Source organism: Centropristis striata, chromosome 3 (genome assembly GCF_030273125.1).
Source record: "Centropristis striata isolate RG_2023a ecotype Rhode Island chromosome 3, C.striata_1.0, whole genome shotgun sequence".
NCBI classification, from domain to species: domain Eukaryota; kingdom Metazoa; phylum Chordata; class Actinopteri; order Perciformes; family Serranidae; genus Centropristis; species Centropristis striata.
Genome location: NC_081519.1, coordinates 42,791,932 through 42,804,258, shown reverse-complemented (window position 1 = coordinate 42,804,258; position 12,327 = coordinate 42,791,932). Strand labels below are relative to the sequence as shown.

At 34.8% G+C, this 12,327-nt stretch overlaps 1 protein-coding gene across 3 annotated transcripts; it reads left to right on the top strand.

Moving 5' to 3' along the window:
* Positions 1-226: 226 nt before the first annotated feature.
* On the top strand, positions 227-11,058 carry si:ch211-161c3.5 (uncharacterized protein C3orf18). Of its 3 annotated transcripts, none has more exons than XM_059328812.1 (6): positions 227-543; positions 5,149-5,575; positions 6,798-6,823; positions 8,028-8,157; positions 9,346-9,380; positions 10,458-11,058. In XM_059328812.1, exons 2-5 carry the CDS (start codon positions 5,309-5,311, stop codon positions 9,349-9,351), a joined length of 429 nt encoding a protein of 142 aa, XP_059184795.1. In that variant the 5' UTR covers positions 227-543; positions 5,149-5,308; the 3' UTR covers positions 9,352-9,380; positions 10,458-11,058. The 3 variants fall into 3 exon arrangements, with proteins under 3 accessions (XP_059184795.1, XP_059184796.1, XP_059184794.1); XM_059328813.1 differs by having other exon boundaries at positions 9,346-9,364; positions 10,458-10,509; XM_059328811.1 differs by lacking the exon at positions 9,346-9,380.
* Positions 11,059-12,327: the final 1,269 nt, after the last annotated feature.

Here is a 12,327-nt window from a genome sequence, read left to right as displayed (position 1 = left end):
CAGCATCTGGTGTGCAGAGCCATTAAATCCCATTCTCATCCCTGCAAAGCCGAACAGACAGCCAAAGGGAGCCAACCACAGCAGCCATCCTGAAGCCAGTAGACCAATGGCAGAGAGTCGGGGGAGGGAGCAGCAGCAGCAGAAACAGAGATCTGTGTTCGCAGCATCCCTGGAGCAGCCTCTGCTGTGTGAAACACAAGAAAGGCCAAGACTTTGGGGGGTGGGGGGAGCAGACCCGAGGAGGAGGACACCGGAGAACGGACTGGGGATCTGCTGGGATAGGGTTACCCTGCTGTGAGGAGGCCATCTTCACAGAAAAATGGCTCTTTTGTCAGTGTAAACAGCCTGTGCTGTACCTGCATTGCTAAAGGGGGAAGCAGCAGCAGCAGAGGAGGAGGAGGAGGAGGAGGAGGAGGAGGAGGAGGAGGGGCAGCCGCTGGAGGAAATGCTGCCTCTTCCAATGAAAATTTCCCCCTCTGTAGCTAACCCCGGCCGGCCTGCCGCAGATGATCTCCCCTGGAGTCATGCATGATGCATGTTAAGGTACGTGTGCATGTCTAATCTGAGAGGAGTCATGGAGGAGGAGGAGGAGGAGGAGCTGGTCACGTTGTCAGGATTAGAGGCTCAGCTCAGTTTGCATCTCGACTAAAAATAACATGATCAGTCACAAAAACATGATTCAAACAAAGATGTCTGTCCTGTTGTGAGTGCAGCATTACCTAGACAACAGCAGTGACTGCACGCAGCTCTGGGTTTTCATTGGTTGTTTGCTGAAAGCTGCACATGTTCCTCATTAAGGGCACAAGCAGCAGACAGGATGCACCAAGAACAGAGGAATGGATCATGTGTCTATTTTCAGCTTCAGAGGGGAATATTTTAAAACTCATGATGTGTAAATCTTAAAGGATGCACTGCTCTGCTCTCTAATGCAGCTATTCTCAACCTTGGGGTCGGGACCCCAAATTGGGGTCGCGAGATGATTTCTGGGGGTCGCCAAATCATTCTGGAAGTCAGCTCTGTCTCCACTGTGTTAAAGTGTTCATGTGTTAATGTGTTTTAGTCTTTTTGGTCACTTAATGTCTTTTTTTTGTCATTTTGTGTGTTTTTTTGATCATTTTGTGGTCAATTTGTGTCTTTTTTGGTCATTTTGTTTCCTTTTTTTAGTCATTTTGTGTCATTTTGGTAATTTTGTTTCTTTTTTGGGTCATTTTGTGTCTTTTTTTGGTCGTTTTGTGTCTTTTTGGGTCATTTTGTGGTCAATTTGTGTCTTTTTTTGGTCATTTTGTTTCCTTTTTTTAGTCATTTTGTTTCCTTTTGGTAATTTTGTGTCTTTTTTTGGTCATTTTGTGTCTTTTTTTTGGTCATTTTGTGTCTTTTTTTTGTCACTTTGTGTCTTTTTTGGTCATTTTGTGTCATTTTGTGTCTTTTTTTGGTCATTTTGTGTCTTTTTTTAGTCAGTTTGTGTCTTTTTTGGTCATTTTGTTTCCTTTTTTTAGTCATTTTGGTAATTTTGTTTCTTTTTTGGGTCATTTTGTGTCTTTTTTTAGTCATTTTGTGTCTTTTTTTGGTCATTTTGTTTCCTTTTTTTAGTCATTTTGGTAATTTTGTTTCTTTTTTGGGTCATTTTGTGTCTTTTTTTAGTCATTTTGTGTCTTTTTTGGTCATTTTGTTTCCTTTTTTTAGTAATTTTGTGTCATTTTGGTAATTTTGTTTCTTTTTTGGGTCATTTTGTGTCTTTTTTTGTAATTTTGTGTCTTTTTGGATCTTTTTTTGGTCATTTTGTGGTCAATTTGTGTCTTTTTTGGTCATTTTGTTTCTTTTTCGGGTGAGCTGAACTGTGTGTGTGAGATTGTGTTCAGTGAGTGGGGGTCACGGACAACATACATGTTTAAATTGGGGGTCGCGACTCAAAAAGGTTGAGAACTACTGCTCTAATGGGATGTGTGCAGAGAGTTTGTGTGTGTGTGTGTGTGTGTGTGTGAGTGTGAGTGGGAGGTATATGCACCGAGTGTTTTGGATGCAGTGGGTATTTATGGAAGCTGTGTGTGTTTTTGTGCGCGTGGGAGTAAGTTTGATTTTGACATTTTTTGAACGAGCTGCCAACACATTTCCTAACAGCGACGTTACAGTTTGAGTGGTTTGTATTCCTCTCTGAGTTTTATCAAGTTTGTTCTGCCACTTTCCTCCTCCTGTGCCTTTCTACCCACATCCTGCCCAGAAACACCTACCACAACCTGCTGGCACCACCAGCCATGGCTGACTGAGATCGAGGCTGAAGCGTGCCAAGACTGAAACGTGTGAATGTTTTCGACACAGAGATTTATTGAGACAATTCAATTATGAAAAAAATTGTGTCTTACCTTCCTCTTATTCAATTTTTTTATTATTATTTATTTATTTTTCTATTTTTTTATTTTATAATTTTCTCTTATGTGTTTATCTTCATTCATTTATTTGTTTTAGTTTTTTCTATTTGTTTTGTTTTTGTATTTTTTTACTATAACTTTGGTGTTTTAATTTATTTAAATTTTATTTTTTTAATTTAATTTAATTTATTTTTTACTTGCCTAGTCTATGGATGTATTGGATAAACTGATGTGTGCTCTGACAGCTGATATAATTATGCATCCAAGGAAAATCCAATAAAAATAATTTTGAAAGAAAGAAATTATGAAAAAAATAATTTTCACGATTATTTTCGTCAATAATGAGATCACACGTTTCGTTTTTTTAACCTGAATAACATGTATTTATTGAACTTTTAAACTTTTTCTTGAATTTTTTAAATGTAATTCATCCTAAAAGCAAAATTAGAAATGAAAGAAAAAAATAAAAACAAGTAATATACTGTATAAATATGTATACCTTTTACTAAATAATCTTATAAATAACACAAATTATATTTGATAACAGTGGATTTTCTTAAGTTTAAATGTAATTAATCTTAAAAAAGAAATAAAAATCAATGTAAAAAATGACAAGTGATATTTCAATATGTATAGATTTTAATAAATAATCTATAAAAATAACTAAAAAGACATTTGAAAAAAAAAAAACCCATTAACTGTGTTGTAACATTAGTGCATGTCCACAACTAAACATACAATATATAACAATAATAAATTAGATTAAAAAAACATTGTGTACTGCCACAAGAAACTATTCAAAATTATTGAATTTTTAACTTTTTAGCAGTGGATTTTCTTGAAATTTTTATATAATTCATCTGGAAATAGTTAATGGAAACAAATGGATTAAAAAAACAATAAAATAAGTAACATTTACATATGTATACATTTAAATAAACAAGCTACTAAATAACTTAAAATAAATTTGATATTTTTTGTACTATACTGCCACAAGCTACTGAAAACAACTAACATACTATATGTCAAAATAATAAATTAAACAAACAAGAAAAGACAAAAAAATGTTGCCACAAGTACGTGAAAATTCCAATCATATGTGTTACATTTTCAACTATATTCAACCGATTCCAGTCCGTAAAGAGAGCATAATTGTGAAATAGAATAAGGAAAAATACTGTAGGATAAAATCGTAACTGAAAATAAAAATTGATTATACGACTTATACGCCTTAAAATAATCAGTGTACAGAAGCAAGTTTGAAATTATATTTCAGCATTTTGGTTGCAGTTAAATTCTATTATGTACAATGCATTTCTTTATATGACATATAAAGTTAAAATGAGTACCTTTATTTATTTATTTTTTTAAACAATATGTTTATTGATTGAAAAACAAACAAACACAAAGAACAAACAAACAAATAACATAGAATATATAAAAATAAAATAAAAAAATAAAAAACCCACTCTGGGCTATACTACACTACAACTCGGCTCACAGACACAGAGAAGAAAAAAAACATATAGGCAGATGATTCAGAAATTATATAGATACAAAAATAAATGACAGTTAAGCGCCCCACATGTTCCAGTCCTATGTAAATCAAAAAATAAATAAATATATAAATCCTCGTGTAAATATGGTTGAAATATTCATACCAATGTATAACATAAAAGGTCCCATATTCTATGAAAAATGTCATCTTTATCAAACAGCATACATGTCAGATAGTATATTTATAAGTTATATATTATAACCTTATGCCATTGTGTTCTAGAGCAGCTATTCTCAACCTTTTTGAGTCGCGACCCCCAATTTAACATGCATGTTGTCCGCGACCCCCGCTCACTGAACACAATCTCACACACACAGTTCGGATCACCCAAAAAAGAAACAAAATGACCAAAAAAAGGAAACAAAATGACCAAAAAAGATACAAAATGACCAGAGAAGACACAAAATGACCAAAAAAGACACAAATTGACCAAAAAAGACGCAAAATTACCAAAAAGACACAAAATGACTAAAAAAACCCCACAAAAAGACCAAAAAAAGGAAACTAAATGACCAAAAAAGACAAAATAACCACAAAATGATCAAAAAAGACACAAAATGACCAAAAAAGACACAAAATGACCAATAAAAGAAACAAAATTACCAAAAAGACACAAAATGACTAAAAAAACCCACAAAAAGACCAAAAAAAGGAAACAAAATGACCACAAAATAACCACAAAATGATTAAAAAAAAGACACAAAATGACCAAAAAAAGAAACAAAATTACCAAAAAGACACAAAATGACTAAAAAAAACCCCACAAAAAGACCAAAAAAGGAAAAAAAATGACCAAAAAAGACACAAATTGACCACAAAATGATCAAAAAAAGACACAAAATGACCAAAAAAGACACAAATTGACCACAAAATGATCAAAAAGAGACACAAAATGACCAAAAAAGACACAAAATGATTCTCTCAAAATGATGAGAGAAAAAGACCCCAATTGGGGTCCCGACCCCAAGGTTGAGAATAGTTGTTCTAGAGGAAGCTTTATCTCTTATCCAGTTTAAGAGAATACATTTTCTAGCACAGAAAGTTAACAATTTGTACAATTTCTTCTCATATTTATCAACAATAAAGCCATTTGATAGCAGATTCTGAGATAAAATCCTATTTATTAATCTCCCTCCCCACCATGTGCCAGAACTTTTGTATATTCCTGCAGGACCATAAGCACTGAGTTGAGTACCTTTATTTATAACATCCTTTTTGTTTTAGCTTTAGGTTTGATTTGAAAGCATCATCAAGGCCTCTGCAGACCTCAAACCAGAGGGAAGACAGCTGTGTCCACCATGAGACGCACTAGAGGCTGAGGGACTCCACAGCATCCACACACACGTCTAAAATCCCCCTTTGGTTGAAACTGTTGCCCCTGACCATGGCTGTAACTGCTGCAGCTAAGACAACTACAAGTTTTCTCTCCACAACTGCCACGGCCACCGCAATCCCCTTCCTCTCCACGAGCAAGAGCGCCAGAGAGAATGTCACCTCCAGGACGACTTTAATGACTGTTACCATAACGACAGCGAACGAGACCAGCTCCAACGCCACCACGTTTCCAGGGGCCGTGGTCGAGGGCTCGGGGATGGGAATGGTGCTCCTACCCTTCGGCATCATCACCGTCATTGGCTTGGCAGTGGCAATTGTAAGTAATTATGGCCCATACAGCAATAGCACTACTGTTATACTGTGGATTTCTTCTTCTTCCTCTTCTGGACGCAATTTCGTCCCGCTACTAGTCCTACAACTTGATGAGTTGCAGGACAAATTATATATCAAAATATGACGTAAGTCGCGAAAAACTGCCCAAAATTTTGCATTGAAGTGAATGGAATGGCCGAAACAAAATGAGGGAAAAAGAGCAATAATTGGAGATTTTTAACCCTTTATCAGGCAAAGAACTATAACTTCAGGTAATATTTTGAGGAAAAAGTTGCAAATTTACTAGATTAAAGTGGCAAATCAAAAAAAAGTCGCAGATTTATGAGAAAAAAGTGTGAAAAAAGCAACTTTTTTCTCCCAGATTCACCACTTTAACCCTTAATAGGACACTCATTGAAATACTTGCAAATTCCAAACTTCAATCCTAGAGAATATTGGAGGATATTACATACTGCCAGAATGTGTAAAAAAAAAAAAAAAAAAACATACGAAAATAATATTTTGAGAAAAAAGTTGCACAGATTTATGAGATTTAAAGTGGTGAATCTGGGAGAAAAAAGTTGCTTTTTTCACACTTTAAATCGCTTAAATCTGCACATTTTTTTCTTGTAGATTTGCCACTTTAATCTCATAAACTTTTTTCTCAAAATATTTTTTTTACACATTCTGGCTGTATGTAATATCCTCCAATATTCTCTAGGGTTGAAATTTGGAATTTGCAAGTATTTCAATGAGTGTCCTATTAAGCGTTAAAGTGGTGAATCTGGGAGAAAAAAGTAGTTTTTTTCCCACTTTTTTCTCGTAAATCTGCGTCTTTTTTCGCACAGATTTGCCAAAGTATTAATATAATATAAAGTGACACTGATTGTGACACATGCTGCATTATTTTGAAGACACGGTGGTGATTGGCTGCTAGTAAAACCATACAAATTGTCGTTTTTTTCCTAGATCTTGGTGTCAAAAGTAATTAATCAAATTCAGTTATTGTTTCACTGGTGTGTCTATACTGGGTTATTTCAGTCGATATTTAATAGCTATCGAGTACCAATAACGAATAATAAAGAGAAATGATTTTTCTCTGAATGCACTAGAGTCTCTTGACCTATCAGAATCTGAGACCAATATCATGTTTAAGTTCATGTTAATTCGTCTTGGCGAACTGCTTGTTTTTCCTTCTCATTATATCTTTTCTTTCTCCATCCTAGATGCTGTATATTCGGAAACGGAAGCGGTAAGTTTAAAACAAAAATGTTTTGCTGATCTCACAAACAGCCAACTGGTTTCAGTAATTCGATTATTTGCAAGTTTGTTAAACATTTTCATCACTAAAACATCATATCGATTGAGCAAATCTAGCAGTATTAAGTTGTTGTATTTTGTTATATTGTGGCAATGTCAAAAAAAGCTTAAAAAGCTGGAATAAATGGCAGCTGATGTAACGAAAAAGACCTTTCTATGATGATTGTGCACCGATATGAATATTTAAAGGTCCTCAGAAGTCTGATTTCTTGAGGTTTGTTGAAGTTAAATCAATAGCTAAATTCTCTGTGTACAGTTAAAATAAAGAAGACAGAGACTAAAGAATAAAGAGACATTGCTCTTTGCAGTTTTTCTAATTTTAATTATAACTTTTTTTTTATCACCAGAAACCAAGTGCCATGTAGTTTCATTTTAAATGGTTCTCTGTTAACAGTTTCAGTTAATTGCCGGCAATTTAAATGAAAAAATAAATAAATCAAAAGAACAAAAAACAGTTGCAACAGTTCTACATCAACCCAAACACCATTTTCTGGACTATATATTCTCATACCTGCACATGTAAGAAAATAAGACTGATACTGATAGATATGGACATGTCTGTAATAGGCATTAGCTTTTTTTTTTAAAAATCTCATTGAAGTATATTTGGAAGATACAAAAAGGTTGATTGAAACAATGAGACTTACTAACAATAACAATTATTTTTGTACGACAATGACATTTCTCATTTTTGTGCATAATTTTTTATTTTATTTTGAAAGTGCAGCACAGTGATAATCATCAATGTTTTTTTATATATATATACACAAGCTTTTATTGCACAATTAGACTATCATCCAATGTGCACATTCTGGGTCCCATCATTTTGTTTCCTTTTTGGGTCATTTTGTGTCTTTTTTTGGTCATTTTGTTTCCTTTTTGGGTCATTTTGTGTCTTTTTTAAGTAATTTTGTGTCTTTTTTTGTTCATTTTGTTTCCTTTTTGACTAATTTTGTGTCTTTTTTTGGTAATTTTGTGTCTTTTTGGGCCATTTTGAGTCTTTTTTGGTCATTTTGTGTCTTTTTCGGTCAATTTGTGTCTTTTTGTGGTCGATTTGAGTCCCTTTTGTGTACAATGAGATATTGTTTGAACAAATCCTGATTGGTCCTCACCTCTGGACTCTGGTCCTCCTGCAGGTTGGAGAAGCTGAGGCACCAGCTCATGCCCATGTACAACTTCGACCCGGCTGAAGAACAAGACGACCTGCTGGAACAGGAGCTGCTGGACCACGGCCGGGACGGCAGCCTGACGGGCCCCAACGCCAAGGTACCGCCCCCACTGTCTGCTCTGCTGCCACTCACAAAAACCATGATGACCATATTTGGTAACGCTTTATATTAAGGTCCTTGTAATCAGCTATTCTCAACCTTGGGGTCCCGACCCCAATTGGGGTCGCGAGATGATTTCTGGGGGTCGCCAAATCATTTTGGCAGTCAGCTCTGTCTCCACTGTGTTAAAGTCTTTTTGGTCATTTAATGTCTTTTTTTAGTCATTTTTTGTTTGTTTTTTTTAGTAAATTTGTGTCTTTTTTGGTCATTTTGTGTCTTTTTTTTGGTCATTTTGTTTCCTGTTTGGGTCATTTTGTGTCTTTTTTTAAAGTAATTTTGTGTCTTTTTTTGGTCATTTTGTTTCCTTTTTGGGTCATTTTGTGTCTTTTTTTGGTCATTTTGTGTCTATTTTGGTCATTTTGCGTCTTTTTTGGGCCATTTTGAGACTTTTTTGGTCATTTTGTGTCTTTTTTGGTCATTTTGTGTCTTTTTTTGATCATTTTGTGGTCAATTTGTGTCTTTTTGGGTCATTTTGTGTGTTTTTTGGGTCATTTTGTGTCTTTTTTTAAGTAATTTTGTGTCTTTTTTTGGTCATTTTGTTTCCTTTTTGGGTTATTTTGTGTCTTTTTTTTGGTAATTTTAAATTGTCCAAAATCCGTCGTATCAACTGAGTTTGTATGATCTGAACTGTGAGATAATATTAAGGTCCTTGTAATAACCATTAATTAACAAGTAATAAGGCCCTTGTAAGTCCTTACAAGATGCTTATTAACATTATTGTGTGTTTATAAGCTTATATAAGTGTTAATAATGGCATTACAAACACCCATGACCCACCCATTATGTCTTTGCCATGCCTTTATTAATCTTATTTTGTTTGCTTATTGATATTAAAATATACTTTATTGCTCATCTATTATAAGTTAACTATAAGTTAACTATGCTTTTTGCATCTACCGGATCTAAAGCGAGAACAATGCCTCATTACTTGTTAATTAATGGTTATTAAGGACCTTATTATAAAGCGTTACCCCATTTTTCATATTCCATCAATCCAGAAAATGGTTCCAATCTTGCTGATGTTGCATATTTGTTGTCATATGCCAGTTTATTTTGTTCCTTGCTGTAACTCAGAAAATGTTTTTTCTGTCATAATTTATCTTTATTTTCTTTGATTTCTTTTAAGTTTTGACCATGGCATAATGGTAAAAGGCAAACGTGGTAAAGTATCACCTGAGTGTCTGTTGAACCATCTCTCTAAACCTGTTCTTTCCCAACAGTCCTTAATCTTTCATCATATCAGTATCTCGAACAAAATCTAGTAGGTTGATGTCATTTCATGTCAACTAATCTATATTAAAGTATATGCTAACATAGGAAACAACATCCGGCTCAGCCTTTACCTTTGAATATACATCCATGTTACCTTTCATCCTTTCCTTCTTCTCCCTTCACTAAACACTTTAACCCATTTTGACCTAAAACGCCTGGAAAAAATACCTGCAAAACCTTTGGCCGATTTTAAAATAACCCCCTAAAACCTGAAGTTTTTTTTAGTAATTGTATGTATTTTTTTGGTAATTCTGTGTCTTTTTTGATAATTTTGTGTCTTTTTTTTTTGTAATTTTGTCCTTTTTTTGGTAATGTTGTGTCTTTTTTGGGTAATTCTGTGTCTTTTTTAAATAATTTGTGTCTTTGGTAATTTTGTGTCTTTTTTGGGTAATTTTGTGTCTCTTTTTTGGTAATTTTGTGTCTTTTTTGGTAATTTTGTGTCTTTTTTTGTAATGTTGTGTCTTTTTGGTAATTCTGTCTTTTTTAATAATTTTGTGTCTTTTTTTAGTAATTTTGTGTCTTTTTTTTTGGTAATGTCTCTTTTTGGTAATTCTGTGTCTTTTTTAAATAATTTGTGTCTTTGTTTGGTAATTTTGTGTCTTTTTTTGGTAATTTTGTGTGTTTTTTGGTAATTTTGTGTGTCTTTTTTGGTAATTTTGTGTCTTTTTTTGGTCATTTTGTGTCTTTTTTTTGGTGATTATTTCAAAGTTCTGGCATACATACATATATATATATATATATGGGTTTCTTTTGTGTACAATGAGATATTGTTTGAACAAAAAAAAGGTCAGAATTGTTCCATTGTTCATCGTTATAAATTGATCATTTTATTATTAATTTGACACCGGGGCCACAGCAGGGGCCAAAGGCTTCTCCACAGGGGCAGTGGCCCCTGGAGGCCCCTGTGTAGAACCACCACCCCCCATATGGGATCTTAGCCACTAACAGTTTTCTCCCGTCCTGCAGACCCTCACCACCTCCCAGGGGACCACGCAGCGGCCGAGTCGTCTGGTCTTCACAGATGTAGCCAAAGCTCTCAACGCTTAACAGAAGCTAAAGCTCTCTTCCATTAGCCGACTCCAGTCTGAGAGGTCCACAGACAGACTGTCTCGCAGAAAATAAAGGGGACAAAGGGACTGTTTTTGGGACCGTGTGGAGTGTCGGTACAGATTTTCATCAATACAACACAGAACGTGAAGTGTTTTTGCATGTATGATAAGGGAGCGTACCGGGAGCATCACGTAGGATCTTGCACTGTTATCATTTGGCGCACAAATGTGATGCACTTTTCTCGAATCACATCTTGTCATTGCTGTTAAACTGTTTGGTAGCTTGTCAGTGAAGTTCTTCTGAGCTTCAGTATCTACTTCCATGTTTGATAAAAAGGGAGAAGTGTAAATCTGTGTTTTACCGATTTTGTGGTCTTTTTTCGTCTCTGATAAGCTTGAACTCTGGATGTGTTACCATCCTTAAGTGAACCGTCTCTTTCTCCGTTTTGTTTCTTCTTTATTGAGCAATGAAGGATTGTTTCTGTCTGTATACATTAAAACTATTTAAACCACTTTGAGAGGAAAAAAAAGAGGGTTTTATTGTACAAAATCGACAACAAAAGAGAGTCGATAGGTGTGGTATTTTCTTGATATGCTAACTCAAAATTGTGGTCGCAACATTAGCTGACATTTCATAGCGGCGTTACAATCGTGCCAGAGAAACTAACTGACGCTAGCGGCTAACTGACGCTAGCGGCTAACTGAGGCTAGCGACTAACTGATGCTAGCGGCGCTGCTTGTTACAGCTACAAGAGTAGCCATTAGCGTATCAATGCTAACTCAAAATTGTGGTCACAACATTAGCTGACATTTCATAGCGGCGTTACAATCGTGCCAGAGAAATTCAGAGTTGAGCAAACTCAAAAACAAAACTTAAAATATTTTGTTTAATTGTCCAACTTAAAATCTTATCGAAGTTTGTTGCCTCGAAATTTTGAGTTCACCCAACTTTTCTTTTTTTGCAGTGTAGCTGTCAGTGTCAAGAAAATAAAAATTTAAAATCAAAAGTCTAATTTGGATTTGGAGAATCGTGACAACCTTTATAAATGCCTATCACATTTGTTATGACACAGGGACTGAAACTGGGGATGTTAAAGTGTTTCCAACAGGCCGTCTGTCAGTTTAAGTGAAATCCTGAGCAACAAGGTCTCAAAATGGGTTTTTGTAAAAACAGACTGGAGGCTGGAAACCTCTTCATTTTTGGTAATTTGTATAAAATCCCTCATAAAACCAATATAATTCTACTTGTATTTGAGTTATTACTGATTCGATACAGATAAAATGTACTTAAAAAATGAGTTAACCCTGGAGAGTGACCGTCTCTCTCCGTTTCGTTTCTTCTTTATTGAGCAATGAAGGATTGTTTCTGTCTGTATACATTAAAACTATTTGAACCACTTTGAGAGGAAAAAAAAAAAAGAGGGTTTTATTGTACAAAATCGACAACAAAAGAGAGTCGATAGGTGTGGTATTTTATTGATAAGCGTTAAAGAAGCAGAATAACACAAATCACATGGCAAAGAAACGTAACAAAATACATATCACAGGTTTGTGAGTTGTATTAATGAAGTGGATGAGGACACGTCAATAACATAACTACAAAATGGTGTTAAAAGTAAGGCATAAAAGATGATTTCTCAAGTTACACTTCAACTTTTCAACAGTTGAAAATGGATCAAGTAATGTATGGAACTAAATCACTACCAGTAAGATCACAGAACAACGTTGTCCCCGTACAGAGTAAATATCCAGACGCAGCTCGTGTAAAATAAACATTGACCCAGCTG

What these genes read in the sequence shown, in the direction of transcription:
- si:ch211-161c3.5 (XM_059328811.1), top strand. Translation starts at nt 5,309, where the DNA reads ATGGCTGTAACTGCTGCAGCTAAGACAACTACAAGTTTTCTCTCCACA. An exon ending in TTGGCTTGGCAGTGGCAATT is followed by an intron (nt 5,576 to 6,797) that starts GTAAGTAATTAT and finishes TCTCCATCCTAG; the next exon opens with ATGCTGTATATTCGGAAACG. An exon ending in TATATTCGGAAACGGAAGCG is followed by an intron (nt 6,824 to 8,027) that starts GTAAGTTTAAAA and finishes GTCCTCCTGCAG; the next exon opens with GTTGGAGAAGCTGAGGCACC.